The sequence below is a fragment of the Ochotona princeps genome, chromosome 22 (assembly GCF_030435755.1).
Source record: "Ochotona princeps isolate mOchPri1 chromosome 22, mOchPri1.hap1, whole genome shotgun sequence".
NCBI classification, from domain to species: domain Eukaryota; kingdom Metazoa; phylum Chordata; class Mammalia; order Lagomorpha; family Ochotonidae; genus Ochotona; species Ochotona princeps.
The window spans coordinates 8,433,935-8,456,367 of NC_080853.1; the positions used below are offsets into that span (position 1 = coordinate 8,433,935).

General features: G+C 55.1%; 1 protein-coding gene across 1 annotated transcript in view; it reads left to right on the forward strand.

Annotated features, from left to right (window-relative positions):
- The window catches only part of PREX1 (phosphatidylinositol-3,4,5-trisphosphate dependent Rac exchange factor 1), a 126,601-nt gene that overhangs the window by 60,119 nt on the left and 44,049 nt on the right, over positions 1 to 22,433 (forward strand). The window contains exons 4-6 of the mRNA XM_004585885.2: positions 1,752 to 1,856; positions 9,280 to 9,381; positions 20,910 to 21,071. Coding sequence (XP_004585942.2) covers positions 1,752 to 1,856; positions 9,280 to 9,381; positions 20,910 to 21,071 — 369 coding nt within the window. The remainder of the gene's footprint in view (positions 1 to 1,751; positions 1,857 to 9,279; positions 9,382 to 20,909; positions 21,072 to 22,433) is intronic.

The window sequence follows — 22,433 nt, forward strand, 5'->3', positions numbered from 1 at the left end:
CAGATAAGTCCTGCTGACCCCCTCCCCCAACCCTGCCCATGAGTTCCAACTATGTCCAGATGAGCCCCTTGTCATCCAGACTTCCTCTCACCCATCTCTGTCAATATTGACAGGTACTTAGGCTCATTTAAAACAGGGAACTAGAACAGGTCTGTTCGGGCAGTGAGGGAGTGCTGGGGGCTCCCCTCTTTTTCTTCTGTGTCCTTGGCATCTCTCAGACGGCAGGCCGTAGGTGAGGAGCCTGTGGCTGGGGGGCTCATTGTGTCACCCCGTGTGATACTGATGTTGGCGATGGTGTTTCACACATGTAGCTTGTGTGTTGTAGTAGGCTGTGAGGGTTCCCTGGAGTGTACAGCAGGGCTGTTTGTCCCTAGATGTATATATGTGTGTGTCTAGTCTATGGGAACTGGCTGGGGTATTGTTTAGATTTTTTTTCCCCTTGTAGATGTGTGTTTATTGATTGTGTTTGTAAGCCGAAACCTGGGCAGTGTTTTGCAGCCTTGTATCTCACAGTTTGCATGCCAGGCACTTTCTGCTCATTGGACAACACAGTAGGTCACTATGCCCTACTATGCCTTGTGCTGGGGCTGTCTTACTGTACCCCTTGCACACCACGGTATGCCCTTGCCCCGGGTTCCCCTCTACTTGGGGAGCACAGTGCTGAATTTCTAGTGCTCTGCTTCCCTTGTCCTGGTGCCACGGGGCCCTTTGGGGTTCAGTTTATGGGGTGTGCATATCCACCTCTCATTCCCACCCCCTTCCTGTGCTGTGACCCTGACCTGGAAGTCGGCACGGGATTATGAGAGTTTGAATCCTGATTCTGTTACTACACTCACTGCGAACCCTGGGGCAGGTCACTCTGCTTTGGTTTTCCCATGTGCAAATGGGTCTATTTCTAGTAGCTAAATAGAAGCTTAACTGGGAAGACTGAGCTTACCCTCCAATCCAGAAAACAGAGTACAGCCGATGCTCGGTACCCTGGTCCCGCATAGCAGGGCGTCTCTTAGCTGGTGCACACGGAGCCCCCAGCACCAGTGGGGCTGGCTGGTGTCACTGAATCATGTCAAAGGCCTTCCACCTTCTAACTCCCCGGCCTCCCTGCAGGTTCCCACGGAAGGGTAGCAGGGGCTTGTTTAGAAACAAGGCAGGCTGCCTTCCTTGCAGCCCCACCTCTTCCTTCCTTAGTTTCATGGGGTCTCCCTCGTCCCCTCCCGTCCCCCTCCAGGTTTAAGCCTGGCAGCCTTTCCTCCCTGGTAGCCTCCCCCAGGACATCCTTGTTTGGGACTTGGCAAATTCTGAGCCTTTTGGAACCCAAGGCTGCTCTGTTGAGAGCTTCCTGCTAAGAAGGCTTGTGACCTTCCAGTTCCAGAAACTCTGACCGCTGATTGAGGACCTTGTGACCTTTCCGGTGACCTCTAGGCTCAGTGAGACCAACCTTGGCCTCCGTGAGGGAGGGACTTTTATCAAGCTCCCCTTTCCATATGAGGAAACTGAAACACAGGGAGTTCAGGTAGATCACCTAGGGAATGCAGCCAAGTTCAAGTCCAGGATGCATGGCTCTAGTTGCTGCTCTCCACCCTGGGCTGAGCTACTTCCTGCAAATTTCCCAAGTAGCTGGGGCAGTGGGGAACATGGAGCCCACTTCCCCCACTGTGCCTTCTGCCACGGTCTGGACTGAGTCTCTCCTCCCAGATCAGCTGACCCAGCCATACCGTGGCCCACCTCTCACTGGCTCCCTCCCTGTTTTGCAGAAGGACAAGTTTTGCGTGTACGAGGAATACTGCAGCAACCATGAGAAGGCCCTGCGGCTGCTGGTGGAACTGAACAAGATACCCACTGTGCGTGCCTTCCTGCTGGTGAGTTCACTTCTCCTACCCCATGCCAGCCAGCCTGGACACCCAGGGGAGCCCCGCGCTCACCTGCGCTGTCTGATCCCTTCTGGTCTAAGACAGCAGGGATCCGCAGACCCCTTCTGGGTGACATTAGCGGGGGTGGGGCTTTTACTTTGCTTGTTGTATGGTTCTTGTGATGACTCCAGCTGGGCTCACACTGTTGCGGCACTTGGTAAAGGAATGAACATATCGCCAGTAAAACTTCATTTCCAAGAACAGGCAAAAGGCCCGACAGAGGTTGATATCAAGTCCTGGTTTAAAGCAATGGTCCTACTACAAGTGGTAGTAATTATAGTTACTGCTGCTACTGTTTGGATTCCTAGCATTATTAGGATTGTTTCATTATGGCAGAAGGAAAATCCAAATCAAACAGCGTCCTTGGCTGCTGGTGTGGTGCGGAGTCAGGCTCAGCCACCACCTGTGACATTGGCGTCTTGGTTCGAAGCACTGGTTCCAGTCCTGGATGGCCTGCTTTTCCGAGCCAGTTTCATGTTCATGTACCCAAGAAGGCAGCAGGGGATGGGCCGTGTATGGAACCCAAATGCTGTTCCTGGCCCCTGGCATGGTCTTCCGAGTCTGGGCCATTGTGCCCAAGTTGAAAGTCAGTCATTAGGTGACAGAGTGATTTCTCTCTCACTTTCCCTCCGCTTTTCCTTCGCTTTGCTCTCCCTCCGCTTCCCTGTCTCCAGTACTCAGCCTTTCAAATAAACAAACAAATCTTTAAAAAGAAAAAGAAAAACAACACCCCAAAAGCCGGTTTCCTGGCTCACTTTTCTGGGAAGCTTAAGACCTGGTTGACCACAGGGGTCAAACGAGGCCACCCCGAACACGTCTCTGGACTCTGCTTGCTGTCTGCCCCAGCTCTTCTTGCAGGTCGGCCTTCCCCAGGAGATGGCAGTCCAGCCTCCGGCAGCTCCACGTATCCACTTCTCAGAGCTGAGCAACTCCAGGCCTAAGAGCCAGGAGTGAAAGTTGCGGGTCTGGTGCTCATTGGCTCACCTTGGCCCAGAGCCTTAGGCTGGGGGCATTGACTGGTCTTCTGAAGGCCCAGTGAGTGTACACAAGCTAAGCATGCCCCGGGAGTAGATGCCTGTGCCGGGCTTCTCTGCACTCAGAAAAACCATCCCTTTCGCATGAAACAGTTCCTTGGAGCCTTCCAAGCTGCTGTCACCTGTGTGAGAGTTCCTGGGTACCTGTGTGTACTTTTGGGCATCCCTTGGGTCTCAGTGGCTTATGCTGGCTTGTTAGCCCTGTGGGTGTCGATGTGGTGTGGTATGGGAATGCAGGCCATTGGGCAATGTCCTAACCTCTTGCTGGACCGTGATCACCACCACCGCCCCTCGGAGGGGGCAGGAGGGCTGGGAAGGCGGACACGCCCTTATCCCTTGAAGGGCATACTGGGACTGCACCTGGCTCTTGGGTTCTGGTCCTGTTGTCTAGAACCTAGTCCTGTGGTCTCCCCTAGCTGCAAGGGAGGCTGGAGAATGGAGACTTTGTCCTAGGGACTCCAGGGCATCATTGAGAATACTTATTGGGCAGGGGGGATGCCAGGGAGCCTTGGCCACAGGTGAGTTTGCTGACTCCAGAATACTCAGGACTTTTCTAAGGGACGTGCCTGAAAAGCAGTGGAGCTCCTTGGAAGGTTCACACACAGAGACCCTCACCCCCAATCTGTTTATTCCCCCAAAAACACACCACAAATTCTGCGTTGAGGATCCGAGGGTGGAGGCGTCAGCTGACCGGGCATGCCGAGTGCTGACAGCATTCTCAGCTCTCTGCTGCAGAATGCGCTGCTCGCAGCACAGCCAGCAGCAAAGTCTGTCCCAGAGTCTGACAGAAGAACCTGCCCGTTTTTGTCCCAAGCCTGTGTGTGCTGCCCAGTTCTGGTGGACACCCGAGGCAGGGCCCACTGTTGACCAGCTTGTCCGCATTTTTGGCTCATTGTTTCGCTTTCCCGAGGTTGCTGTCTGCATCTTCCTGCTTCCATCTTTGCACTTGGTTTCGCAAAATAGTCTGGAGGGGGCAAGGATAAGTCTGATTTGTGTGAGACATCATGCATACCAGAGAGATAGATGACAGCATTTGTGTCTCTCCTGCTGTTGGCTCGTGGGCAGCCTGGCCGAGGGTCCCGCCCTCTGAGGGTTCCCCTGGGGCCCGGGAATATGGCAGGAGGGTGATGACGTGGGCATGGCGTGATGACAGCCTGGGCTCCTCTCCTGCCTTCCTCTCTCATGTGCAGTCTTCCTGGTGAGCCAGGCTGCCGCTTTCCCCACAGCAGGCTGAGCCAGGCAGGGCAGGGGTGGGTGAGTGGAGCACCAGCTTACGCACCATCTGGTTCCCTCCTTGTTGGCATCTCCCAGCTTTTGGCCACCTGTGCAAGGGCTGTGGGGAGTTTCTGACAGGATGTTAAGGGGTGGGAAAGAGGCAGAATCCACCTTTGCATTCATAGTGTGCTGTGTACCAGTCTTGTAATGGGGTTAGGGCTGTTGCCTTTCTGTGCCTTAGTTTTCTTGTCTGTGAAATGGGAGTGATTTATTCATTAGGCACCTTCTTTTTTTGTTTCGTTTGCTTTTTAGGTTTATTTCTTTTAAAAAATATTTAATTATTTTTATTTTTGATGATTTTTACATAGTTGATTAGGGTGATTAGGGTCAAAGGCTACAGGAAGGTGGGTGAGATAGCAGTTTCCACCTTCGCTTATTTCCTTCCTGTATCTGGGGAAGGAGGGAGATAAGGAGAGAAGCCTCTGCACCCCGGGATAGAGAACAGCCACCCGACACCACTCCAGGGTCCCCAGTGTGGAGTGTGGGACATCCTCTGAGGGTCCTGCTCAAGAGGTTTTGATAATTCAGCAGTTCTGAATTATTGCCAATCTCACCACTCCAAGCACGATGAAATCTCTCCAGGATCCACTGTTTGACATAGTCCACCTTAGAGTCTGCCCAGGAGACTTAATGCCAACATTTGGCTGGAGGTAGTCCTCCCGTTCCCTGTTGTGGTGCCAGGTGTCCTTTGCAGACCCCACTGTACTGCATTAGGCACCTTCTTAACGAGCACCACCTCCTGCGTGACAGGGAGTGCTCCGAGTCCTGGGATATGGTGGTGGATACGGCTCCCCTGGAGTGGCTTTTCCGGTGAGAGAGGCGCAGGTGAGACATGATGCTGTGGCATGGCGTCTCCTGGAGGAGATGAAGTCAGCTGTGGACGACTGGATGTTTGGAGGGAGTCAGAGTGGTGGCTGCTGTTTGGACAAACTGCATCCTCGGTGACATTTAAGCAGGAGTAGGGATGACATGAGGGAGGAAGGGAGTGGGTAAGGGCTGCCTGGATGTACAGAATTCCATGTGGAGGGTAGTGGTTAAGCCGTTGCTTGGGATGCTCTGATCCCAGACCCTAGTGCCCGGCTTTGAGTCCTAGCTTTGCTGTCCGTTCCAGTGTCCCGCTCATGTGCACCTTGGGAGGCAGCAGGGGGCAACTCAAGTCCTTGGGTCCCTACTACCCGCATGGGAGGCCTGGCTGGAGTCCCTGGTTCCCGGCTTTGACCTGACCCAGCCTCGGCTGTTGGGGAGTGAACCAGTAGATGGGAGATCTCATCTGTTTGTTTCTACTTTTCAAATAAATTTAGGAAATTCACACACAACATGCACATGTACACATAGAGAATTCCAGATGGACAAAGTGCCAGTGCGCTGGCCCTGGGCTTGTGGAGGGGCTTAGGAGGGAGGGGGGTCGGTGAGGTTGTGAGAAGCCAGGTAATACAGCAGGATTCAGTCCTGGAAAGGGACTGAGTTTTTCTAAGGCTTTTTTTTTGGAACTGGGGTGCGGCACACCTGCAGTGAAGGTGGTCCTAGGAGATGAGTATTGTTGATTGCCATGTCTGTGATGCCAGCCCTGAGGGCAGGAGCTGGGACATGTTCATCTACTCCTTCCCAGTCATGCCCTTCTCTCCCCCAGGAGTGAGCACACACTGCTCTCTCTCACCAAAGCTGTTTTGCTCCTTCTTGAGTTTTGCATGAATGGTTCAGCACGGAGGCTGGGTGCCCAGCAGCCCAATGCCTGTGCAAGTCCCCATGTGGGCACCCATGGCAGGATGTTGGAGACTGCGACTAGGAGGGGCTGAGCATAGGAGCATCCTGGCATCCTGAGGGGCCCTTTGGCTGTGTGAGGGTGGGATCGAGGGGCCAGCAGAGGCCTCATTCCTTCTCTCCAGGGTGCAGGAACAGTTACATAAACTGGGGGCTGAACACAGCTGAACTTTGCTTGCAGCGTTGGAGGCCAGCGCCTCACAGTCCTGGCAGCTTTAAGCCGTACTCACACTCCATGGCTCTGGGGATGGATGCTGCCCTGGTTTGTGGCAGCATCACTTGGTTGTGTCTTGTGCCATCCGTGGCCGCCTCCTCTGTATCCTCCCCTCTCCATCCAGTGTGACTGCGTCTTAATCAGTAACACTTGCAAGAGCCTCGATCACACCTGATGCCCTGGGTGGAGGAGGCCTAGGTTGGGCGGAAACAATTTGCTGCCACCCCTCCTTCAGGGCTCTTGCACTTGTCCAGGCAAAAGGTGCTGGCAGCTAAGAAAAGGATGTTGCGGGGAGTGATGGTCAGAGGCACTTGGAAGGTACAAACCTGGGGGGCACCCCCTGTGCCTGATAGCTGGCTCTGAGGTGGGAGCCAATGACAAAGGTCTGGGTGTGTGAAAGTGGGTGAGACCCATGACCTGTTTTCATTCTGGGGGTGTGAAGCTCAGGCTGCCCAGGAGAGAGCCCAGAGCATGTGTGGGGCAGGTGGCCCGAGAGGCTGGAGTTTAGGGAAGGGGCTGGCGGGATGTGGCCCGCGTGAACATGTTCAGCATTAAGATGGTGTTCAAAACGTGCGTCTGAACAGGATGGGCAGGGAGTGGGTGTGGACAGACATCAAGTGGGAGCCGGCGGCCCCGGGTGGGCGGCATGGGGCTGCCACCGCTGCCATTCTGCACTAGCACGGCGAGGGTGCAGGAGGTAATCCCTTGGACTCCTCCCTCTGGCCGGTGCCCGGGTGTGATGAGAGAATAGTGAATGGCTGCTCTGTGTGGCTTGGCTTCTTTTTCTCTCTCTCTCTCTCTCAATGAAAATAAAGTGGGACAACAGTCTGAGTGTGGTTGGTGACTGGGCCAGCCCTGTGAAAATGCCTTGATCCTGGACAAAGAGACCGGCCTTACTTCTGCCAAGTGCCCGGGGCTTCTGGAAAGCTCCCCTTCCTTCCCTGCTGCCCCATCCCCCACTCCGCTCCCTGCTCTCTGCCCGGAGCTGACATCATCAAGGGTAGTTTGTGGCCAGTGCTGGCCTGGAGGACAAAGGCCTGAGTGTGAGCAGAGAGAGGCCTGGCATCTCCCAGCTGCAGCAGCCTGCATCCCCTGGTCTGTGCCAGGGGTGGACACTGGGGTGAGAGCTGTGGTGCTGGGCCACAGCAGGGTCTGGGCTGCCCGGGACTCTGCCTCTGCAAGGAGCGAGCTCTTTGTGGTCCCTGAGAGGCAGTGGAGGCAGGTGGCTCTGGGTCTGGGACCAGATGTCCTTGCCACAGTTTTCCTGTGGGTCACAGGGAGACCACAGTTCACGTTGTGTCCTGCCGCTGTGTCAGGGACCCACACATATGTGAGGTGTGAGGCATGTAGTTGCCAGCACATGGTGGGTACCTGGTAATGGCCCTCCATTCTTGTTTTCACTGGAAAATTAACAAGGGGCTGTTGGGCGGTTTTCCAAATAAATGTACTGGCACTGTGCCCAGTACTTAGTAAGCCCACAGTACACACTCATGGAAGAAATGAATGAATGAATGAATGAATGCCTTTTCCCCAGCATCCTGACTCATTTGCAGTCTGCTAGGGTGGCGTTGACTGAAATTTGCAGCATGTGCTGGCGGCTTGTTCATTCATGAGCTTGTTTGTGAATGCGTTCACTTGGGCATGCGTGGAGCACATCGTAAGCACAGGGGACCAGGGGCTAAGAGGGGCATGGCGGGAGCCCGCAGGCCTGTCGCCTATAGTTCCCGCCACCCAGAAGACGGCTGCTTCAGCTGGAGTGCCTCCAGGGAGGCACAGTGCTGTAATGTGCTCTGTAGCCCCGTGGAACAAGGGCCTACTGTGCAGGCTGCAGGGGGAAGGGAGCTTGCACTGGAGTGAGTGCAGGTGGCGTGGCATGATGGCCCCTGACTCAGATGCTGTATCTGCCAGGCTGGCTTTAGACCCCAGCTGTTCTGGCGGGTGACCTTGAGGTGAAAGACTCAACCTGTCGGGCCTCAGTGTTTCAAGCCGTGAAACGGGAATAGTGGGTCTCAATGCCCGTGAAGATTGGTGGCCAGGCTCAGAAGCCTCGTGACATTGTGAGTGCATGCAAAGCCCTCGGTCAGCATTAGCAGTTGATAGGGATGGTGCCATGACTGTGAGTACGTGGGCACTGGGGAAGAGAAGGCGTCCTTGCTGAGAGGCTGGCCTAAAGGGCAGGTCGCTGTGCTGACTGGCATGGACAGGTGCTGGCGGGTGAGCCTGGGAGTTGCTGGAGCTGTCTTCATTCCTGGTGGAACTGCAGGCTTTAACCCTGCAAGCAGGCTGCACTCAAGCCCCCACCTCCCATGTGTCACGGGATCCCTGGTTGGCATCGGGTGCATGTCTTGGATTTGGCTGTTTACAGGCCTCACACAGGCCATGCCTCCCACTATTTCCCGTGTCTTTATAAGATTGGTGTGAAAGGGCTCACAGTGACCATAGCCTTCAGGTTCTCTTTTCTGGCTCGACACTGTTTCGGAGCCTGTCATCGTCAGCAGGTGTGGTTTGAGCTCTGCCGCTGCTATCCCAGCCTGTGATTCTGTTGCGGCCACACTTAGAATGACAGCCAGGTTTTGTCTTTCTCCAGTTGCTTGCTGTTTAGGTTGCTCCTTGTCTTTCGCTGGCCTGAACAAGGCAGGTCCTGGTGCCTGCCTCCTGGTGTCTGAGTCAGAGTCGCTAGACCAGGGACTGGCCAGCTTTTCCGCGACAGACCACGCAGTAAACGTGTTTCACACCTCCATGGGCCTCTGCCGCTATCGCTCAGCTCCGCCACAATAGCCTGAGAACGGTGACAGACAACACATGGTGGAAGTGGCTGTATTCCAGTAAAACCCCACCAGAGGAGGTGGTGGACAGGAGTGGGCCTGGGGGCCATTGTGTGCTAACCCCTGATGAGGGCTTCATGCTGGGCTGTGGCCTGTGCACCTTGTCACCTGTCCTGGTGTTACTAAACTGCTTGCTGAGTTATTGTGGGTCGCTGCATTCTTTGAATATTCCCTGTGATTGGAGGTGCGATGGGGGTGCTGGTGGTGGTCCTATCCCTGTGTTGTCTGGGTGAGCTTTAACAAAGGTCCCTGTTGTTTTGCAGAGCTGTATGCTGCTGGGAGGCCGGAAGACCACGGACATCCCACTGGAAGGCTACCTGCTGTCCCCGATCCAGAGGATCTGCAAGTACCCACTGCTCCTCAAGGTGAGGCACTGGGCAGGCTCCCCCAACCCTATCCCAAGTGCCAGCAGCCCTGGCTTGGCCAGGCTTCAGCACCAGAGTGGAACGCGCTGGGTCTCGTAGCTGGGACGCTTCACATTGGCTGGGGGCCAGGCTCTGTCTCTGTGTCTCCTGTCCACTCAGCACCATTGAGCTCTCTCTGCAGTGGGCAGCAGATGGCTGTCATCACTCTCTGAAGTGTAAGGTCAGTGAGAAAGCGGATGTCGCTTCTAAGCGTTCTGATGGACATCCCCAGATTGACTGCAGCCTCGGCCATCTGTGGCCAGGGCATGTGGTATCCCTGGTGTTTGGGGTCTGAGTCATGTGATTGGCTCCAACTAATCACATAAAGCCTTTGCTTGTATTATTAATTATCCTCTGGCCCAATCACTGTGAGCAGGACAGGGCTGTGTTCTGATTGGCTGAGGCATGATTCTGGACTCCACTCTGCTGTGTTCTTACTGATTGAGTTTTGGGTCAGGTGCTTCATTCCCAAACCCATTACCCTGAGTAACTTAAGACTTGAGTCTTGTGTCGTAATTGTGAATCCATCAGGGAGTCCCATGGGCTGCCGTCCCATAGCTAAAGCCTGTTCCCAGGATCGGGGCTCAAGGGGAAGAGGAGGGAGGCACAGCTTCTGCGTGTGTAAGCCACAGCCTTCCACATACCTGATGTCTCCCTCCCTGCTCCTGTTTAGAGCAAGGAGGATTTGCTGCTTGTGTGGGGACTCGAGCAGTCCTGAATGCTGGTGTCGGTGGTGGGTGCTGGGCAAGACCCGGGTTGCCACCATCAGCCCAGGGATTCCACCCTACACGAATGGCGGCTGTTGGCCAGTGCCTGTCCTGGCTGTGTTCCGAAGGCCTCCCATCTGACAGCTGCTGCCCGGGTTCCCTGCTGCTCCCTTCGTTTGGCTGGTGGTGCCTCGTTCATGCACCTGCTCCCAGACGCCGCCTATATCTCTTGCTTCATGAACTGGAAGGGCAATGGGAAGGGTACTAGGGAACTGTTGAGCCTGACTTTCTGGTGGAGAAAGTGGGTGGCACTCCAGGCTCAGAGCTGGACCAGGCCCTGAGATGTGAACTCTGCCTGTCAACATGGGCCTTCTGGGTGTCCTGCTCTATTTGTATGTCTCTGTATCTTCGTGTATGTATGTGTGTGTCTGTGTTATCTCTGTATGTTTGGGTATCTATGTATGTGTATGTGTCTGTTATCTCTGTGTATGTTAGTGTATGTGTCTCTGTGTGTGTCTCTCTGTGTATGTATGTGTGTGTGTGCCTGCCTCTGTGTGTGTGTGTTGAGGACACAGCTGTCCCTGGTCCCGCCTCCTGCTGCTTGTCCCTCCAGGGACTCCAGAGGAGCTTCTGCAGTAGTTCCTGCTGCTGTTCTGACTCCAGACAGGGGTTGGAAGCAATGCAGCGCTGCCCTTCACCTTGGCATGGAAACTGTGCCTGGTGCAATTTGCCAGTTGGTAGCCCGTGGTGCAGGCAGGGCCCACACGGTGCTTCGCAGGCTTTCTTCACTGTACCTTCTAAACTGGCAGCTGTGGCCAGCATTCAGGCTGTGGGACAGTATAGTGGCTTAGAGGAAGGGCTGGCAAAGCTGAGACCCATGGGCCACCCACTCAAGCCTACAGCCTGCTTCTGTCCAACCCAGGAGCTAGGAATGGTGTTTACATTCCTTGAAGGGGCGTAAGGAAAACGGAACGGCAGCAGTGAGCCAGATGGAGCGTGGAGGCTAGTTGTGGCCGACAGAGTCCAAAGGACTTCCTGGCTGGCCTTTGCGGACTCCTGCTGGGAGCCAGGAGCTTGACAGCCAGAACCCACCTGGATTTGCATTTGGCTGTCATGAACAAACTGTGTGGCCTCGGGCAAGTCACGTTTCTGTCCTGTGCCTCAGTTTCTCATCTGTCATGCGGGGCTTGTGTTTGTTGACTCACAGGGTTGCTGTGACAAGCACCTGTGTGTTTACCTTCTCCTTACAGTGACTCAGAGAGACAGGTGCTGTCCCTGGCCTCCTCTGTGAGGTGCGAGAGCCAAGGGGAGTGACCTCTCCCAGGCCACAAGGCAGGAAGCAGCAGGAGGACCTGCAGCAGTTTGATGGCAGAGTCGTGCTGCTGGCCAGTTGGCTACCACATCTGGTTAGAAGCGTTTGGGACGGGGAGACGGTCCAAAAGCTTGAGTGTCAGCAATGCTGGCCTCTGGCGGTTCCTGAAGAGGGGGTCTTGAAAGGTGGAAACCCCGTGATTTGTGTCTCATCTTGAACCCCTGACCTTGCAGAAGGACCCCCAGCCCCAGGACTGAGCCTGGATGTTAACCTTTTGGCTTCTGGATCCTGAGGAAGCCTGGGGTCTCGGTGGCACATGGGGCCGGATCTGTGTGAATGCACAGATTCTAGGCTTGGTGATGGGAGACACGGGGATTTTTGTTTCTACTCTCTTTTCCCCTCCAGAAGCGAGCGTTTAGTCACCAGGGACGGTTGGACTCTGGATTCCCCCCTCCCCGCCCTCAGGTGGGGGCAGACAGGGACAGAGCAGCCAGCCTAGCAGCTCATAGGAAGTGGCGCGGGGACCCGTGGGTGGCTGTGCTGACCAGCTGGCTGTTTACACTGCCCAGTCTCCAGCTGTGTTTATGGGACAGGGCCATCAGGGCCTGGATTCCTGTGGGGCCACAGCCTGCTCCTGCCTGGCGGAACTCTCCACGTCCTGGCCTCTGCACCCGTGGCCGGACGTCTGTGTCAGCCAGCAGCTGGGCTGCAGCTCCCCATCCCAGTCACATTTTCCAGTGGATGTGAGAAGAACGATACCACAGACTTAAGACTGTGCTGTGCCCCTGCCCAGGGCCACACAGGTGTCCCTGGGGGCCCTTGAGCACCCTCGTGGAGGCTGGACTCCCAGCCCTGTGATATACAGGGGGTGAGGATCCTCAGTGGGATAAAATGAGGATGAAAGTCTGTTTGGGAGCAGCCACCCAAAGCAGCACTGCAACAAAGCCGGAATGTTCTATTTTGGCTCCTCAGCCCGGCTCTTCAGCCCAGCCCAGGACAGACAGTTGGCGTTTTCAGACTTGGTTGAGTTCTCACTGGTGTTTCCAGGGAAGCGCCTTCAGCTTGGGGTGATGCCAGGCCAGACATCACTGTCGTGGCTGCCCACTGGTGCTTCCTGGGCGCACATGCGTCTTATTGGGCCACCTGCCGTGCACTGCCTCCTGGGGTGGCTCAGGAACCACACCTGTGGTCTAGACAGTCCTGTCCTGGACCCTCGGAGCGGGCAGGGGTGGGGTGGGAGGAGCATGCACAGGGGTTGCAGGGGGCATAGCCTGTCTAGGGCTGGAGGGCGGCCCCTTGTTCCCCTGGCTCTCTGGCCTCCTGTGCTTGCTCTTGTGTTTCCTCTGTCTCTCAGGCCTCTGAACTCAGGTGCTTCATCTCAGGCCCTTGGCCTGACTGTCTAGACATTCTCCCTGCTGGTCTCACCCACTCTGCGGTCATTAGGAAATGGTGGAGCCCAGAGCTGTCCATTCGTCCCCAGAATGAGCCGAGAACAGCCTCCTCACCCCAGGAAGATTCACCTCTTTGCCTCCACCCGCTTCTCTGTGGAGGCTGGCCAGGCCGCTCCATGCTTACCTAGCTGCACCTGTCTCGTGGACCCTGTTGGCAGCTCCTAGCAGGTCACCCCCGCCTCTGCCCTGGTCCTCCACAGTCTGAGTCAGTCAGTGCCCCTCCTCTTTGAAAACCCTCCAGCAGCTCACCACCCACAGGAAAAACTGCGTACCACCCTGTGGCCACAGGAAGGCCCCACACGACTTGTGCTTCCTTCCTGCCTGCTAAGGACCTCCTATGGTCCTTCCTGCCATTGCTCAGCCATTCTTGCCTCCTGGAGGCTCCTTGGGCTCACTTGCAGGCTCCTGCCTCGGACCTTTACACTCCCCCGTTTCTGCCGCTGGGACGGGCAACTCAGCCCTTGGCCTTGGTCAGCCTCCTGTTGTTCAGCCGTACTCGCAGAAGCCTTTCCCGATCCCGTCAAGCTACAGGTCTTCCCCTCACTTGGCTTTCGTTTCCTCTACAGCTCCTCTCGCTCCTGTTCCGCCCTAACGCTCAGGGGACACCGCTTCATGTCTTGTCTCCCTCACTCTAAGGTTGCTGGATGTTTCCACCATCCAGAAATTGGGGTTATTGTGGGAATGCTTCTGAGGTCCAGACATCAGCCCGGTTTAAGCTTGTTTAATGTGGGGTCTCCAGCAGGATGTGTACCGGGCCAGTTGGCATCTGGAAAACGTTTTTCTGGAGTGGCTGTGTGTGGTACAGCCCTAGGTCTGTGCACAGACTCCGAGTGTCCGGTGCCTCTCCCATCCCTCTGTGGATGCTGCTGAGGTCAGCTCCCAGGGATGGATGGGAAATGAATCCATTGCCAAGAGTTGGTGGTTTTAGTTCTTGCTGGAGTAGGCAGCCGGGGAGTGGGGCAGAGGTGTTCCTTTGCCCAGCTCTCCAGAACGTGTTGGGGGATGCATGAGGAACCTTTATGTGGGAGGGGACACCTTTGAAAACAGCGAGTCCCTTGATGGTGAAGCTACACCGTACAGATTTCATGCTGCCTCTCTGCTGCATCCAGGACCCAGCCATGGCGGGTGCTGCCTTGTCCAGGGGTTTGGAAAGCACTTGTTTATCCACCAGCTGTTACCCAGCAACCATTGTGGAAACTAAAGATGCAAAGTGAACAGAAAACAGCCCACTCTCCTGCCCCTGTGGAGCTAATGTTCCTGGGAGAGACAGACAGGAAAGGAAGGAACATAGAGTGCACCTGCTAGTTCAATGGGGAAGGGTGCTATGGAAAGAATATATATGTGTGCATTAGGCTAAAACATCAGGGGCAGGCCAGGAATGACTCTGGGGAGGCTGTACCAAGAAGCTGACCTCTGCGTGAAACCCTGAAGGTGGTGAGGGCAGGGGCCACGTGAGTACCTAGGAGGGAAAGGGCTCTAGCCAAGGCCCTGGGGCAGGAAAGGGCGTGGTGTATCTGAGGAACAGCAAGGGGGCTGGTGTGGCTGCAGGGGAGCTGAGGGGGAAGGGGTGAGGTCGGAGGGGTTGGAGACCAGATTTGCTTATGTTCCCTCTGAGTGGGCAGTTACCCCACTTCAGGTGGAAGAGGTTTGGAGTCCCTTGGGCTGTGGTGGGGACAGGGAGCCTGGGGAACCAGTGGGGATGGCTGGTGGGAGAGGGTGGGGTCTCATGAAATCTGGGACTTGCTCCCATCTGATGCCTCTGTTATGACCTGACCGCCTTCCTCCTGCCCCTGGGGATCTGGTGTTGTCATTGTGTTGCCGAGAAGACACAGGAAGTCAGAGGTGTCTTGGGTGCAGCCCCTGCTGTGCTGCCTCCCGCCCCTGCCCCCACCCCTGCCCCAACCACAGCACCCACCTCATCCTGTCTGCTGGACTGAGCGCACGCACCTTGCCTGCAGCTGCCCCAGCTCTGTCACCTGCCCTACTCTCCCTTGAGCTTCTTCCTGTGCAGTGTGGTTGGATGACACCCACCCAGAAAGACAGCTCTGAGAGGGCACCCTGCTCTCACCTCTTCCTGCTGAAGCCAGGCTCAGAGCTGTCAACTTCCAGGGAGCCCCCTCCCGCCTCCTCACCCCCCGAAATCCAGTGCCACCTCTCCCATGCCATGTGGCTGAGGTCAGGTGAGTGGAACCTGTGTATGACTTCATTTCCCCATGTGTGAAATGGGGTGAGGGTTTCCTGGCAGACTTGGCTAAGAAGATGGTAAGATGTCAAATGAGGGAGCTTGCATCATGCTACATGATCATGCTTGGAAGATGTTAGCAACTCTGACATGGTGATGGCTTTTATTATTGTTACTAAGGATTTATTTAAAATGCAGAGAGAGGTATTTTATCTTCTGTCCACTGATTTCACTCGCTACATGGCTACAAATGGTCAGAGCTGGGCCAGTCAGAAGCCAGGAGCCAGGAGCTTCATCTAGGCTTTCCATGTGAGTGCAGCGCTCCAGGCACTTGGGCCGTTCTCCTCTGCTACCCCAGGCACGTTGGCAGGAAGCGGAATGGAAAGTGGAGCCATGAGAATCGAATTCACTTTTACATTGGTTGCCGGCATTGCACTGGGTGGCTTAACCAGCCCTGCCACAGTGTGGGTATGTTGTGGTGGGTTTTAAATGTTACCAGTTCCAGCTCTCTGAGCCAGGACTTAGTGGTCTGAGACAATGTTTCCTTTTGCGTCAGCTGTTGCCTGAGTCAGGTGTCACTGTGAAAAGGAGAAAGGAAACAACCTCTGTGGACTGCTCAGAGTGCTCAATTTTTTTTTTAAAATCATCTCAGAGTGCCTTTTGCCCAGGGCTAATGGGAACTGTGTGAGGCTTTTGACTGGCGTTTTCCTGCAGCACACTCGTCACCCTTCTCTGCTGGCCTTTCTGTCTGCGTTGCTTCTTGGTGCCTCTTTGATAAACACAGTTCCTTGGCAGCATCCTCCATTGGGGAGCATGGGCCGCTTGTGTCCACTGTGCTTGCTGACGTATTTGAACTTGTTTTCCCACCATCTTCCTTTCTCATTTCTTTTTATTTCTTTGGAGAGTCTTGATTCTCCCTATTTCTTGAGTGGTTGTAGTTTAACTGCTTTTTCCCCTTTTATTATTTTTCCTTGTATCTAAATCAGAATGTAAGCTGTTAGCATCACCACTCCCCCTGTCATCACCTCTCACGATTTTTAAAGCATTTATATTTGCTTTTTAAGATTGATTTGCTTATTTTAAAGGCAGAGTCACACAGAGAGGAGGGACAGAGAGAGAGAAAGAAAGAGAGTGAGTGTTCACAATGGCTGGGGCTGGGCCAGGCCAGAGTCCGGAGCCTGGAACTCCATCTGGACCTCCCATGTGGGCAGCAGGGGCTCAAGCTCTTGGGCTATCTTTGTATTCCCACATGCGTTAGCAGGAAGCTGGATCAGAAGTGGAGCAGATGGGACTGAAGCGGTGCCCCAATATCAGATGCCAAAGTCACAAGCAACAGCTCAGTACAGTGCACTACAACCCTGGTCCCTACAAGATTTATTTGGAAGGACAAGAGACAGAGAGTGACATTCCATGACTCAGTCCCCCAAGGGACATTGCCAGCCAGGGATGGAGACGTAACCACCTGCAGGGCAGGGTCAGGCAGGGAGGGGTTGGGCTGGCCTGGTGATCACAAGATGGAGTGAGCGGGGACAGTGGCAGACTGGGGGACACGCGTCCTGTCTAAGGAACACTGCTCATCCCTGCCGGTTGTCACTGTCAGGTGGACCCGCCATCGAGCCTGAGGCTGGGAATAGGGGAGGTGACTTGGCCAGTGCCACGTGACAGAGTCCTCCCACCCCTGGCACTGGCCCACACCCTGTAGCACGCACCTGCTTTGCCACCCTGCCCCATTAAGTCTTCTGCCTTCAGACTGCTGTTTTCCTAGACAGCCTCCTGTGGCTAAAGCAGAACCCTATTTGCATGAAATCTGCCTGTGATTTGCATGTTGGGAGGTTTTCTTGGCTGCGTGGCATGGCCTCTCAATTCTGGGCTTTTTTGAACTTTCAGATGTTTCTTTTTTTTTTTTTTTTAACTTTAGGTGTTGGTAGGTGTCCTCAGCACCTCTTTGCATTCTGTGGACACCCTACATATGGCAGGAGGGAACCCCAGTGCTGCGAGGGTGTCCTGGAGAATTCCCGACTTCCTGGGCTGGGTTGGGCTAGCTGAGCCATTTGGGGAGAGGCACATGTGGGTGGAGCCAAGTGAGCAAGACCGGAGTAGCCCCTGGCAGGGGGGTGACTCAGGTGTCCCTAAGAAGTGGTGTTGCCAGGACTGCTGGCCACGTAACCAGCTTTCTTCTCTTTGTGGAGGGGACAGCACGGTCTCCACCAACCCCAAGTCACAGGGAGAAGTGGGTCTTGTCATATATTCCTGTAACAAAGCCAGTGTTGTTTTCCCGCTGGTGTTTTATGGCCATGGCCTCTTGTGCTTCTGCTTGAAATACGAATTTACTGCGGTTGTGACCTTTTCTCAGTCAACTCTGAAGACTTAATTGAAATGTGTGCGTTCAAGAAAGTACAGGAAAGCCATGATGTCAACACAGCTGCATCCAGGAGCTCCGGTGGCACCGCTGGAATGTCCCTTTGAGTCTCCTGCTTTGTGTTGTTCCAGGCCAACTTTGTGCTCAGCCTGCTGCTTTGCCAAGGGTTGGGGGTTGCTCACCAGCAGCCTCAGGCAGGTGTCTGCCCAGCACAGCCCCCAGGGCAGGGAGTCACAACCCCCAGGTTACTGCTCAGATTGGGCCCCACAGGCTCTTGTGGCCTCCACTAGGTGTGCCATCTTGCTCTGGCCCCTTCGGGTGAGGTTGAGCAGTGGGGGAGATGCCTTTGGTCCCAGGATGCCTTGGCCTTACAGGGAGGTGGGGAAGCACAGCGGGATGCTTACAGCTGGCTGCTGGGGGCCCTGGCAGGATGTAGGACCCAAGCGTGTGAGGCATCACGTGTGTTCTGACATCCTCCCTGCTACGAGTTCTCGCCTGGGGCCTGACTCATGTGGGCTGGATGGGGTGACTCACGTGGGCTGGGGGGAGTTGCCGAGGGAAGGACTCAGCATGGCTCTTGCCAGGGTTTCTGCTGCTGCCTGGCAAGGTGGCCCTGGCACCTGCTCCCTTTTTGGACTAGTGCCTACCAAGACATCTCTGTGTCCTAAGAGCCTAGTCCTTGGGGGGGTTTACACCCAGCAGCGAAGACCCAGAGGGCTTGCACACTAGGCTGGTATCTCTAATCTCCTGCTTCTTGGCTCCGTGGCCCTGGGCAGGAGGTGTTGCCCCCTCTGTGACTCAGTTCTCTCCTGCCCAGCGGTGCTATAGAGAAGATCAATCCTATTAGCAACTGCTTTGCTATGCGGTGGGCCAAGGTGCCACTTGCAGCATCAGCCTCCCTGTTAGAGAGCTGATTCTAGTCCCAGCAGCTCTGTTTCCTGCTAATGCGCCTGGGAAACCAGCAGACAAGGATCCAAGTGCCTGGACCTCTGCATCCACGTGGGACACCTGGATGGAGTTTCTGGCTCCTGGCTGTGGTCTGGCCCAGCCCTGGCTGTTGTGGTTATTGGTGGTGGGGAGGGGGACTGAACCAGCAGTCCCTCTCTTTCTGTTGCTCTGCCTTTCAAATAAATAGATATTTAAAGAGAAAATAGAAAGTTACATCTGTTTTGGTAAAAAAAAAAAAAACCTACAGTTTTTGAAATTAATAGAAATGCATATTATGAAAAAACTATGCATGGATTTCTAAAACATTTTTTTTGGTGGGGGGGCATGAAAGTAAAGTTACCTTTTAGGTCCCAGGACTGTGTGAATGCTCCGGCTTCCGTCCTTGCTGTCCACTCTAGCTGCTTCTGGCCTTCCCGTGCAGCATTCCAGCAGGGGAGCCACAGAGCTCCTTGTGGCTGTTTCCTGTGCTACTGGTGACAGCCCCTGTTAGGTTCTTGGGCCATTTGTCTTTTTGGAAAACTCTGTTCAGATCCTTTGGCTGTTTTAAAATTGGATTATCCATCTTTCTAAAGATAAGCTTATTTATTTTCATCTACTCTAAGGGCAGGGTGGTAGAGAGATGGACAGCTGGGAACGGGGAGAAACATCTTCCATCTGCTTCCAAATGGCCATGACAGCTGGTGCCGGGCCAAGCAGAAACCAGGAACCAGAAGCTCCATCAGGGTCCTGTGTGTGGATAGCAGGGGCACACGTTCTTGGCCATTGTCTGCTACCTTCCAGGATGCATTAGCAGGGAGCTAGGTAGGAAGTGATAGAGTTGAGACTGAGACCAGTGCGGACATCAAAGGCAGCAGCTTAAACTGCTGGACCCTGGTGCCTGTCCTGGGCAAAGACTGTGTGGGCAGAGCCAAGTGCATGAGGCAGGAGCAGCCCCTGGCTGGAGTTGGCCCGAGTGACCCCAGGAAGCAGTGTTGCACTGGGATGCCCATTGTGACACCCCTACCCCCATGGCTTGGGGTGTTATTTATTTATTGACTACAATTCTAAGAGCTCATCAAATATTCTGGATATAAACCTGTTTTCAGCTAATAATTTCCACTATTCCTTTACGTTTTATGGACCATGATTTCAAGCTTTGAGGGACAAAAGTTTGAAATCTCTGTGAAGTCTGGTGTGTCCTATTGCATGGTGGTTTAGTGGCTTGTGCCTCTGGGGTTGTATCCCAGATGGCTTTGCCTGACCTGCCATCACAAAGGTGTGCTCCTGTATTCTTGCCTGCTGACTGCTCTATTCCACATTTGCCTTTTTGGTCTGAGGTCCATTTAGGGCTGGTTTGGGAGTATGGAGAGCAGAGGGGGCCCATGTGCCCTGGACAGGTGTCTTGGTGCCTGTAGGAAGCCTGAGCCTCCTCCTCCAGCTGCCTTGGTGTCTTTGTGTACCAGTGACCTGGGCCAGGATGTGAAGGGGCGCTACTGGCCTCTTAACCCTGTTCCTTTGCCCTCTGGGCCTGTCCTCCACTCAGGACTGGGGTGTATCTAGGGAGCTCAAGCTGAAAATGTGGAGGTTCAGGGCTGGGAATGGGGTCGAGTGCTGCAGCTCAGGGCAGTGGAGCCAGATCCCGCCTTGTGACCATAGCAGCCAGCTCTTGCCCTCACGTGGACCCCTGGCTGGCCTGGCCAGATCCTGCCCACCCCTGGCACTGACCTCTTTCAGAAGGTGGCGCTAAGGGGTGTGGGTTGGGGGTCCTGCCAGCTGACCCTGCCCTGCCCTCCGCCGCTCCATTCCTTGTTGAGTTGTCTATGGCCTCACACTCCTGACTATTTCTTGCTGCCTCAGGGCCTTTGCATGTATTCTGGTTCCTGGAGTGCCGTTCCGGTCTGTTCAGGCTGCACCCTCGCTTCCTCCAGGCTCCACCCACGAGTTTCTCTCCTGCGGTGGGGTGGGGGAGACCGCACCCCTCTTACGCTCTGCTCCTTTCCCCTCCTTTCTCTGTTATTTTCAGTGCAGTGCTTATCAATCATTAATGCAGATGATGGGTTTATTGGAGGGAACGTGCTCCAGTGCTCCCGCTGATCTGTCTAGAAGGCTGTGGGCTGCACGACTCTCCCGTGCAAACACTCTGCAGCCTAGTCACTTGCGCTCAGATCTGCTATGTGACCTTGGGCGGCTTTTACCATTACCGTCATACCCTAGTTGTCAGGTCACTACTGACCGTGAGCTCCCGGAGGGCCATCCTGTTGCTGGCCCAACCCCGGAGCCCAGGCATTGCCCAGCTGTGTGGCATCTGAATGGTGGGTTATAAGTGGAGGTCCACTCACCGTTGCCAGAGCCTGCCCTGCTGTCCCACCTGCCTCTGTTTAGCTTCCCTCCTTGAAGCCTTTCTGACTTGCTTTGGATTCTGCTGCCCTTCTCCTCCTCTAATTGCTCCCTATGGTGGGCTGGCATCTGCCACCCCTTCCCCGTGTGCACACGGATCCTTGGGCCCCTCTGGGTTGATATCTCTCCTTCGGGTACTTTCCCCTGCCCCCAGGAGCTGGCCAAGAGGACGCCAGGAAAGCACCCAGACCACCCCGCAGTGCAGAGCGCCTTGCAGGCCATGAAGACCGTGTGCTCCAACATCAATGAGACCAAGCGGCAAATGGAGAAGCTGGAGGCCCTGGAGCAGCTGCAGTCCCACATCGAGGGCTGGGAGGTGTGTGCGGGATGGAACGGGGAGGGGCCGTGTGTGGGGCGCTGGCCGCCGTGAGCTGGATTCCGTGTGCCGTGGAGCCGGTTGGGCCTGTGTCATGTTGGTAAATCGGCTGCATCATTGTTTTCCACCAAAATCCACCTGCGGATCCAGACCCCATGTTCTCCTTGCAAACTCGGTGACCCTGGGTCCCATGTGCCACAGCTGCAGGGCCCTGCTTCTCCTTATTCCCCACCGCTCCCTGTGGCTCCAGGTGGCTCCCTGCGTGCCCTCCACCTGTTGCCTCATGTGGGCAGACCCTTGCACTTTTTGACTGCAAGGTCATGGGCAGTCCTGAAGTGTGCTCCCACATATTATTCTGGCTGTGCCACTGCCTTGATGGGTGACCTTAAGCAACTGTCCTCACTTCTCTGCACTCGATTATCCTCCTGTCCACCTGGTAATCAGCGGCTACCCAGTAAAAGGCAGATCCCAACGACACAGGGAGTGGGACATCTTTGGGTTCCATGTAATGGGTGTGTTTTGCTCTCCCACATTCCCTAGATTATTAGTGACTTCCTGTGGCTCTGTAGAAGGAAATGGGAAAATGTGAATCAATAAAAACATCGGGGGCTGAGTAAACACAGCTGGACCAGGAGATTAGTGCAAAGACCACAGACTGTAGGGCACAGATTGGCCTGGGCGTCACCTGCCCAGAAGTCATGGCTTCTGGCCGTGGAGGGCACTTGCCATGTTGGGGAATTTTGGGTTCTTGTCTCTGAGCTGGGGAATCCCAGCTGTGATGTCTGCCATTCTGAGCAGGGGTTTTATAGCAGAAGAGAAAGGAGAGCCGGGGAGGGGTCTGGGCCCTGGCCGTGTTCCCTACCCTCTTTCCCAGACTCCCTTGTGACTTGGCTCTGGGGTTGGGTTATGGTCTGGTTCAGCTGCTGGCCCTGTGGAAGGTGGGGTGGGCTGGGGCACTGCCCTCATGCTGCTGAGCCAAGCATAGCCTTGGTCATGTGTGACTTGCTGTGGTGGCATCCGTGAGGGCCTGGGCTTATCTCCTTGAGTGTTATGGCCTCATGCATGGGGCACCCTATGCCCATGGCACCCCTCCCCCATGGTCCATGTCCATATCCAGCAGGCATGGCTAGCTGGGTGACTGACAGGTGAGACTACAGTTGCAGAATGCCCAGATATCCTGGGGTGGAAACCAGGCTGGGGTGGGGTGGGGGTTGTCCAGCCCCCTCTTTTCATGGCTGGGGCAGGGGCAGTGACTCCCTGGTGGCCAGTTCTGTAGGATCCCTGGTCTTCTGGGAGACCCAGCCTGGATTCCGGTCCATCTAGCCCCTTTGGCTGTGGAGCCAGTCTCTGTCCTTTTCTGCT